The sequence below is a fragment of the Erpetoichthys calabaricus genome, chromosome 9, assembly GCF_900747795.2.
Source record: "Erpetoichthys calabaricus chromosome 9, fErpCal1.3, whole genome shotgun sequence".
Taxonomy (NCBI): domain Eukaryota; kingdom Metazoa; phylum Chordata; class Cladistia; order Polypteriformes; family Polypteridae; genus Erpetoichthys; species Erpetoichthys calabaricus.
In genome coordinates, this window is record NC_041402.2 from 125367523 (window position 1) to 125378093 (window position 10571).

Here is a 10571-nt window from a genome sequence, read left to right on the forward strand (position 1 = left end):
AACCTTCATCTCAGAAGGATGCATCAAGCTAGGAAAACCTCTTACAATTCTGGAGGGCACTCACTGTCCTACTACAGTCTCGGCATACAGCATCATGGAGGATCTGGGGACTTACCTGATAAATGGATATGCAAAATAAGGTTCAGCTGTGCTAGTGTGCTGTTTCATTAAAAGGAATGCAAAGTGCAATTTCATTGTTTGTTTTGTTGTAGCTGTTGCTACTTACAGTTAGGACCATAAAGATTTGGACAGAGACAACTTTTTTCTAATTTTGGTTCTGTACATTACCACAATGAATTTTAAATGAAACAACTCCGATGCAGTTGAAGTGCAGACTTTCAGCTTTAATTCAGTGGGGTGAACAAAACGATTGCATAAAAATGTGAGGCAACTAAAGGGTTTTTAACACAATCCCTTCATTTCAGGGGCTCAAAAGTAATTGGACAATTGACTCAAAGGCTATTTCATGGGCAGGTGTGGGCAAGTCCGTCGTTATGTCATTATCAATTAAGTAGATAAAAGGCCTGGAGTTGATTTGAGGTGTGGTGCTTGCATGTGGAAGATTTTGCTGTGAACAGACAATATGCAGTGAAAGGAGCTCTCCATGCAGGTGAAAGAAGCCATCCTTAAGCTGCGAAAACAGAAAAAACCCATCCGAGAAATTGCTACAATATTACGAGTGGCAAAATCTACAGTTTGGTACATCCTGAGAAAGAAAGCAAGCACTGGTGAACTCAGCAACGCAAAAAGACCTGGACGTCCACGGAAGACAACAGTGGTGGATGATTGCAGAATCATTTCCACAGTGAAGAGAAACCCCTTCACAACAGCCAACCAAGTGAACAACATTTTCCAGGGGGTAAGCGTATCGATATCCAAGTCTACCATAAAGGGAAGACTGCATGAAAGTAAATACAGAGGGTGCACTGCAAGGTGCAAGCCACTCATAAACCTCAAGAATAGAAAGGCTAGATTGGACTTTGCTAAAGAACATCTAAAAAAGCCAGCACAGTTCTGGAAAAACATTCTTTGGACAGATGAAACCAAGATCAACCTCTACGAGAATGATGGCAAGAAAAAAGTATGGAGAAGGCATGGAACAGCTCATTATCCAAAGCATACCACATCATCTGTAAAACACGGTGGAGGCAGTGTGATGGCTTGGGCATGCATGGCTGCCAGTGGCACTGGGACACTAGTGTTTATTGATGATGTGACACAGGACAGAAGCAGCCGAATGAATTCTGAGGTGTTCAGAGACATACTGTCTGCTCAAATCCAGCTAAATGCAGTCAAATTGATTGGGCGGCGTTTCATGATACAGATGGACAATGACCCAAAACATACAGCCAAAGCAACCCAGGAGTTTATTAAAGCAAAGAAGTGGAAAATTCTTGAATGGCCAAGTCAGTCACCTGATCTTAACCCAATTGAGCATGCATTTCACTTGTTGAAGACTAAACTTCAGACTGAAAGGCCCACAAACAAACAGCAACTGAAAGCCGCTGCAGTAAAGGCCTGGCAGAGTATTAAAAAGGAGGAAACCCAGCATCTGGTGATGTCCATGAGTTCAAGACTTCAGGCTGTCATTGCCAGCAAAGGGTTTTCAACCAAGTATTAGAAATAAACATTTTATTTCCAGTTATTTAATTTGCCAAAAAACAGCCCCTGAAATGAAGGGATTGTGTTAAAAAATGCTTTAGTTGCCTCACATTTTTATTCAATGTTTTGTTCACCCCACTGAATTAAAGCTGAAAGTCTGCACTTCAACTGCATCTGAGTTGTTTCATTTAAAATTCATTGTGGTAATGTACAGAACCAAAATTAGAAAAAAGTTGTCTCTGTCCAAATATTTATGGACCCAACTGTGCAGTAAAAATAAACAAATAAAAACCCAAAAATCCAAATCAAAGAAAAATAAAATGGTGAAAACCAAAAATAAAAAAAAAAATAAAACGGACTTTGTGAAAAAATAAAACAGATTCCAATTAGGGCAGGCGAGACAGGAGTCAGGAGAAGGTGATTGAAGCTGTCAGTGTTGTTTTCAGCTGGGGAGATTAACCGAGAGAGTGAGCCATGTTAGTCCTGCTGAGGGGCCCAGCTAGATACCTTGAAGTGGATTTTAAATAATTTATTGTTTGTTTTTAACCTCCACAAGATTTATTATCTGCACTGCACTTTATTGTTTGGACACGTTTTTAATAAACATGCACTTTGCATTTTGGCTAATGTAACTTGGTTGTTGTCTCTAACAAACTCTTATGAGGCTGGACTTGGACCCCTGACAGTCTGTCTCTCAGCCTCTTTTTAATGACAGTTTTCACCCAACTTAGTCTGATGACTGGATGCCCCCCCTGACTCCAAACTCCTTTAGTCACCTTTAAGGACACTAAAGAAGGACAGTGACATTCTAATCCCAGGTCAAAGGTTTATTATGTTATATTGTACACATACATATACAGTATGAAAGTAGAGCAGAAATAAAGCAATTTTCTTTGGCCACCAACGTTGCTGTTGCCAGTGAGGAGTCTAATAGCTTGCTTCCTGTCTTGAAAGGCCTGATAAAAGGCTTTCAGACATGATTTCATCTGGCTCTGACTTTACAATACAGTAAATTATGTTCTTCTTTTTCACCAATGAAAGGGTCAGTAATATGAAAGAAGATTCCAGTGAGTGTTCACTGATAAAAAGTAAAAAGAATAAAGATGAAAGAACTTCAAGGACATGACACAATTTATCCTGGAGCGCTCAAATCAGATAGTGATTTCATAAGCAAAGCCTTTTTTGGTGGTTACACAAAGTACAAACACTCCTAAGGAACTAGAAGGACTATTACTGTAACACTGTAATAAAAGGGAGGCTGTGCTGCTCCTAGTAAATGAGGGCCAAGTAACATTTCTTGTGTTAAAATCTAAAATCATTAAAGAACTTGAAACATGCAAGAAAGTAAAACAACAATACAATAAAGGTATCTTAGATGAGGACTAGCATGCTTTTTATGCCATGCCTTTCATATATCATGAGGACAGCAGAGAGGAGAAAAGATTTTAAATATGATTGGAAAATGCAAGATAACATTTAAAGAGAAGCTAGAATTTAGGCGGCTAATGATGTAAAGAAAGACTGGAGTGGATCACAGCTACTTGCTATAAGTCAAGAGAGGCAGTTTAAGACTACTGAAAATTAACTTCTATTTTGTATTATATCTACTGCAGGTTTATTATCCAGCATTTTATGTTAGTAAAAACTTTATAGAGTAGTCAATTGAAGAGTCCTAATCACTTTTGCAATGGTATTGCAATGCATCTGCTAACTAAATACACAAGCTGCAGCGTTTCATTTGGACAGAAGAAAGGATTACAGGCCTGAAATTGAGTCCATTGACGTCCTGTATACTTCATGGGTCAGGAAATATGCAGGAAATTTAATCAAAGACCACATTCACCTGGGTAACAGTCTCTTTCAGTTATTACCATCATGGAAACATTACTGGTCACTAAACTTGAGAACCACCCAGCATGTGATTAGCTTCTTTATTACTTCAATTACTCTTCTCAAATGCAGTCTGATTCATCTCGGTCTCTCCCATATCTCCAAACACTTCTTTCCAACCTAAATTCTTCAATCCTTACCTTGTAAAGACTACTCTGTATATTACTAGGCAAGATTCAACTTCTGCATTGCTATATTGTTTTACATATTATGTTTTGTGCAGTATATTAACATTCACTACTATTGTATTGTATATGTGTTATCTTAGGTTTTTATAGGACTTGCCAAGTTTGTTACTAGGTTGGTCTACTCTCGCACCTTAAGATTATTATCACATATACAGATACACATACACATAGGGATCCTGTAGACTAAGTTTCAGGTGAAAGCTTATTTGTCAATCACTCTGCAATATTTTATTTAGAACCCCCTCACATTCACACGTAGATATCCTTAAATAGACAATGAAGCCATAATATATGTCATAATATTCTTTAGGAGTCTCTACTTAAGAACTTACTATCACCTGCACTGACAAACATACGGGTGTCATTGTGACACAATTAAAAGCGCAACTCTTTTGGTTCTGTCACTTACCAACCAAACAATATGCTCTGCTTTTATCACAGTTGTCTCTTCTTTCATGGAGTGATCTCTTAGCTTTAATAAACCCTATTGGCAGGTAATGTGCCAGCCCCCATACAGGTGTCATAATTTTCAATTTTTTATTTCAGTCACTCTAGATATACTATAAAGACAAAGTATAGAAATGTAAAAGAAATGTGGTATTTATTAAATGAATAATAATACCAAATAGAACAAGAAATAATAGAAAATAAGATTAATAGTAAATTTTGGATATACTAGGGGGCTCCGCCCCCTGCTCGCTTCGCTCGCCAACCCCTGGCGTTGGGGCATGACAAAGAGTGAGATGTATGAATTAGATATAGAATATTGTGCAGTTTTGGATGATGCGCATAGAAATAACAAATAGAGTGTTTGGCATATATTAATGTTTTATTGGAATATTTCTTTGTATACGACATTAGTAGTAAAGATGGTGTCTTGTCCTTGAATGAGTCTTCCTTGGCATAGATCATTTATAATTTTAACTCTAACGTCAGATGAACGTCGAACACGTGAGAAGGCAGCATAAAGTTGTCCATGTCCAAAAATGGGTTCAGAGAGGTAGATGCCAACCTTGTCCATGGTTTGTCCTTGTGATTTGTTGATGGTCATGGCAAAGGCAGGTTTAATGGGGAACTGTCGGCGTTTCAATGTAAAAGGTAATTCTAGGTCAGAACTTGTAAGGTCAATTCTAGGAATGAGAACAGTATTGTTAGCATGTGATCCTGTAAGAACTGTTGCTTGAATAACATTGTGTGTCATGGTGTTGACGACTAACCGTGTGCCATTGCATAAACCCTGTTTTGTGTTAAGGTTTCTTAATAGCATGATTATTGTTCCGTTTTTAAGGGTAAGGTTGTGTTGTGGTAATCCGGCTGGGTTAATAGTGTTCAAATATTCTAATGGGAAATTTAGATGTTCATTGTCGTCATCAGAGTCAACTTTGTCAGAGCTTAGAAAGAGCCGTGTCTCTCCAGGAAGTAATGAAATGACCTGGTTATTAATGTGATTAACATTAATATTTTTTGGACATAATATAGTGTGTTGTGTTAAAAGGGGTATTTGGTCTAATGTGATTGCTGTTCCAAATATCTCCTTTACTAAGTCGTCGCAGATAAAGGATTGTGGAATTGTAATAATATCTGGGTGAAGTCCATCTGTATTGGTGAGTGTACCATTTCCCAGTTGTATTAGCCAACTGTTATATTCTGGATCTGGACATCGCATGTTTTGTACCAACTGTATTGTTTGAAAGCAATGCCAATTGTCTGCGTATTTTAAGGTGGACTGAACAATAGCTGAGCGCATGGCATGTGGAACAATAGCCAAGCATTGTCTAAAATCTCCTCCTAATAAAAGTACTTTTCCTCCAAAGGGAATATTATTATTCATCAACGTTTGTAGAAGTTTATCAATGGTGTTGAGTAAGTGACTGGATGCCATTGTACATTCATCAATAATTATCAGTTTTGCAAGACGGATGTCTCGGGCATTGCTACTGTGAATGTTCATAGTGGATACCGATGTCTCTGTGATTGGGACCGGTATTTTGAATAAGGAGTGACATGTACGACCATTTATTAACAAATTTGCTGCCACTCCGGTTGTAGCAGATGCGATAATCAACTGTTGTCTTGCAGCAAAGAAATGTATAAGTGTTTCATAAAGGTATGTTTTTCCGCTTCCTCCAGGGCCGTCAAGAAAGAAGCATTTGGGTATAGGGCTGTTGTCCTCCGTGGCATGAATAATTTTGTGAAAAGCATCAGATTGTAATTCATTTAAAGAGGAAAGCATAGTTTGTGCAATTCGTTCTTCTTGTTGTAGATCAATAGTTGTGGAATTTATATCCGGTAAGGAATCTGGAACATTTGGTAAATGGAAGTTATCCAATGTATATCCAAGGAGCATAAGAGCTAATCGAATGTCGTTTAGTGCATAGGCTTCACAGTCGATGCAGGAATCATTTGTATCATGAAGCTTGTGGCAAATATCTTCAATCATTCCCATTTTGTTTGTATTCCAGAGGGTGAAAGGATCTGATGGTGATGAGAAGGCACAGATATAAGCAAATAGTTGTCGAACTTGACATGGCATTGAATAGGATATCGCATCATGTAGAGTTTTTTGCCAAATTGTATCATCTAATAAATATCCTTTGTCATTTACCGCCTGTTGGAATGTCTGACAGAGTTTGATGGTGCAGCCATCTCGGGCAGTTCTAATGTCGTGAAATGATGTAGCTCCGGTTTCATGTTGAAGAAGTAATCGAAGGTAAAACCTTTCAGGTTCTTTAATACTGACAGTGTACATTCGGCCTATGACATTATCACCGTGGTGATGTCATTTTCTCCAGAAAGTGCCATTGTCAATCCAAACATAGTGAAGAGGAATTTCCCAATATTTCCAACGGTGAGCGTTGGGATCGTTTTGATTGAGTTTAAACCACGCGGTTAGTTTAGTATCTTTTGTGGCTGCTCTCTTTGCCGCTTGTACCTCATCACCTGCATGAAAACAGACAGTTTGTTCGTGCTCCAAATGAACTGGCAAGCGACATATTGTGTGGCTCTGATGGTGCATAGGAAAGCAAAATATTCTCCAAATGGCCTCTGGAGCACTGACGAACCGTGAATCAACATACATTCGAGTTTCATCGTGAGCATTCGTTTCAGATATGGAGACATTAGCACAATCGTGTCCCTTGTATACGTATTTGAATAGATATTTAACGCTTTTTACTGTAGCGCAGATCTCCACATTTATATGGCAGTTGTAGCGTAAACATAAATAAGGATTGTATGGTACGACCCAGCTATTGTCAATTGAATGACCTGGACGAATTTGTAATTGACTTGTCTTTCGTCTTCTATATTTAGGGTATCCATTTATATTACCAAGTGTAACGTCTTGGAAGTCTTTGGGGAAGCCTTTTGAACATTTGCCATTAAGCATACATGGACTGTTTGGATTTGTAGCGCCACATGGTGAATGAATCATATTTTTTATAACAATTTGAAAGAGGCATGGAGAGGTGTCACGGTCTCGAATTTCAGCTTTGACTATTTTATCGATGTCAGATTCAGTGCGTATTTTGGAATCCTCATCAAGTATTAGTAATATATGGGCGTGTGGTAAACCTCTCTTCTGAAACTCGATAACGTGGATAATGGCTGTGACAGTTCCAAATAGAGATTTTTGTTTGATATCTTGTAGGAGGTTATTCAGTTTAAGTCTAAAGACTCTTGCAACTAAATCAGGACGATGTTCGACTCTCTGCCATGGCTTAAGATTAGTTGTAATTTCTGTCCATTTAGGATTGCAGGTCATAGTGATAAACAGATCAGGTTTTCCAAATTTTCTTACGATAGCCATGGCATCTTGGTAATGTTGTTGCATATTGCGTGGGCTGCCTTGAAAGGATGATGGTAGAATAACAGGTTTTCCAGCCGCGTGCTCCATGACGTCAGCATCCCGATTAATGTAGTCCATCAGTGATTTGTATTTATAGGCTCTAAGTGAAGGCTGGTTGTTTTTTATCCACTGCAGATCATTTGATTCCGCTCGAACATAAACGTCAACGATGTATTGTTGAGTCAGCTTTCCTGCATTGAGTAATGGATTAAAGTCGTCCCTTACTGAGAGTCTGTAGGAGAAATATTCTTTCATGGATACACGTGATCGTCTCTGTGCCTGATGTTTTTTAAATCTTGAAATTGTAGCACTCCATCCTTCCTGTCCAGTTGGAAATAATATGGGATATGTTAAAGTATCAAGAAGCGGAAAGCAAATGTCTATGCGTTGGAATGTAGGTGTGTTGTTTTTATCAGGACGTAAATGTAGAACAATATCTCTGTGAAATGGAGGCTCACCATCTTTACTTTGAAAGACAATTGCCACTTCATTAACGATGGGAAGATTGTATCGTCTTGGATCTTGTTCTTTGTCCTTTATCAAGACCAAAGCAATTGTAGTTGCCGCTATACCTTCTGCATTTGCTTTTGTATTTGCCTCCTTTTCAACTTCATGTAGCATTTTTATAGACTTAGCTAATGGGTGATTGTTTATGACATGAGTGACGTTTCTCATTATAAGCTCTGTGCATTGTTTGTTTTCAGGAAGGTTCATTCGTTGATAGATTGCGTCATCTGGATCTAGGATGTAGATTTGTGCATATTTGCGTTGTTGATTTGTTTCAGGGTGCACTGTTCCAATGTGATGCAATATTTGTCCACATATGCGAAAGCAGTATGGGCCATTGCCTTTTGGTGGCCTGATATGTACTCCGGTAGATGCAAAAGCAAATGAACTTTTGTAGGATCTAATGCAGTTCATATTTTTACTTTCAGGCACATCGTTAGTTAGAAGCTTCTGTAGATATTCAGGATATGAATGTAAAGGAGGCAGTCTAATCTGCCCTTTTTGACAACAACGTGTAAATTCATTATTTGTATTGCCAGTTGTTTCTTCTGTGAAGTTAAGTGAATGACAATGATTGCAGATGACATTTATTAATCCCAATGAATTTTCGTCAATAGTGGATTCCTTATTGAAGGCGTTTTCAGCCATTTGGCGTAAGCGTTTAACATGTGTCTGGCGTTGATGTCCGCGACGGGCATGTTTTGCTTTTGCCGTTTGATTGCCTTTTTGTTGCATGTCCATTATTTGTGACGCGCTATTTTTTTCTTTTATTTTATTCGCCTCCGCTTTGCGTAAAGTCCGTTTCAGTCTACGTCGTGCATTGTTTGTATCGAGCCTTGTCCGTTTTTGTATGTCGGTCATTTGAGCTTTCTGCTTTTCGAGTCTTGCTTTCTTTTTTTCTGTCAGTTCATTTGCGCGTTGTACACGTCTCCGTTCATTTATTCTGTCTCTTCGCTCCCTTTTTTGTATGTCTGAGATACGAGCTCTTTCAGTTTGAAATCGTGCTTGTTTTGATGCAGCACTTTGACACGCGCGCTGTATGCGTCTACGTTCATTGTGTCTGTCCATTTGGGCACGTCTCTGTAACGGTGTCACTTGTGCTTTGCGTTTTTTGATCCGAGACATTTTTTCTCCCGGTGTTTCAGAAGCGCGTTTTATGCGCCGCCGTCTATTTTGTTGTTTCTTTCGTGTTCGTGTGTTTGTTCCCGTGTATTCATGACTTGTTTCTTTCTCAGCATGCGAAATATGGATAAGTAATAAGGAGGATCGCACTCACTGTTAATATGTAGCCTTTTCTGCAGTTGAACGGTTAATAGTGCTTTATTGTAAGGAGATCCACCTATGCTGACACGTATGCCGACACCTATGCTGCCTAGTGTGAAGGTGTCGACGTTCACTTTAGAATATGTGGCTTTGGGTGTCACTTCTTATGCATGTGTGTGTGTGGGGGGGGGGTATTGTTGTTGCGCGAGCGTCTTCTTTCTTTTTGTGTTCCTGTGTCTTGTTGAATCCCCCTCTTTGTGTGTGTCCCGTCCCTTGCTTGTAGGGTCTGTGGGGTGGTTTTGTGTTCTTTTTTTTTGTCTTCCATGGGCTTGTTGAATCCCCCTCTTGGTGTGTGTCCCGTCCCGTGCCTGTAGGGTGGGGGGGGGGTTGTGCCTTGCTGTTGTGCGCTCGCCTGTTCTTTTTTTTGGGGGGTCTAGTTTCGTGTGCAATGTGTTTCGTGCTTTGCCTGCGTTTGACTATTTTTTTATGTGCCTTTTCCTTTTTTCGGTGCTTGTTGCTCCTCATTTCTTTGACTCCTGTTTTTATGTGCTCACTCCTTTTTTCTGTGGTCTTGTCCGCCTCTCGCGGCCCCTCATCTGCCTTTCTCGCCCTCTTTTGTCCGCTTTTCTCAGCTCCTCAGCCGACTCTCGCGGACTCTTTTTGCGCCTGCGCAGTACGTCTTTTTGCGGCTACGGCCCATGGCCGGATGTCCCTGCGTCCATCCGGTTTAGCATTCTCGGTTAGTAATATGGATGTTTCTTAGTTGTGACGGGTTCAGATTGTAGTCTGTATTGCACTTCCAGTTCCACGCCTCTGACTATTTCCATGGATGTTCCAGATGAATATGAAATACAACATCTTGTGGGTTTACAGTGGCATGTTTAAGTTCATTGGAATGGTTACAGTCGTGAGGATCGCACCTGGATCCATTTTGATGCCTTTTGTGGCCCACGCCTGTTCATCTGATTTCATAATAGGCTCCCTTGAAAACCCAATGGACGTGTCCAGAGGACACGTGGTAGATGGAGGGGTTTTGTGTCATGACTAGGTTTTGTATGGATTAATTTGTATTTTCTACATGTTGAACACTGTTTTTTTGGTCCATCTATTGCTGCCATTTTGATAGCCATTGTTAATGCTGTTTCCCACATTGCTAGGGGTTTAGTTTCTAGGGTCATGACCACTGGTGATTGAAACAATGGGATTAAAGTTTGGCTGGGGATTCCTTTTGTTATCTGACCTGCAGATACAAACCTCCATAATAAATTCAAAAA

At 39.6% G+C, this 10571-nt stretch overlaps 1 protein-coding gene across 1 annotated transcript; it reads right to left on the reverse strand.

Moving 5' to 3' along the window:
• Nucleotides 1–4632: 4632 nt before the first annotated feature.
• On the reverse strand, nucleotides 4633–7791 carry LOC127529229 (uncharacterized; the record flags this gene model as incomplete). Its single annotated transcript, XM_051932236.1, has 3 exons — nucleotides 6621–7791; nucleotides 5923–6155; nucleotides 4633–5151 (listed from the first exon to the last, which is right to left on the reverse strand). Coding segments are annotated over exons 1-3 (1914 nt in total), but the record flags the coding sequence as incomplete, so codon positions are not given.
• Between the last annotated feature and the right edge of the window lie 2780 nt (nucleotides 7792–10571).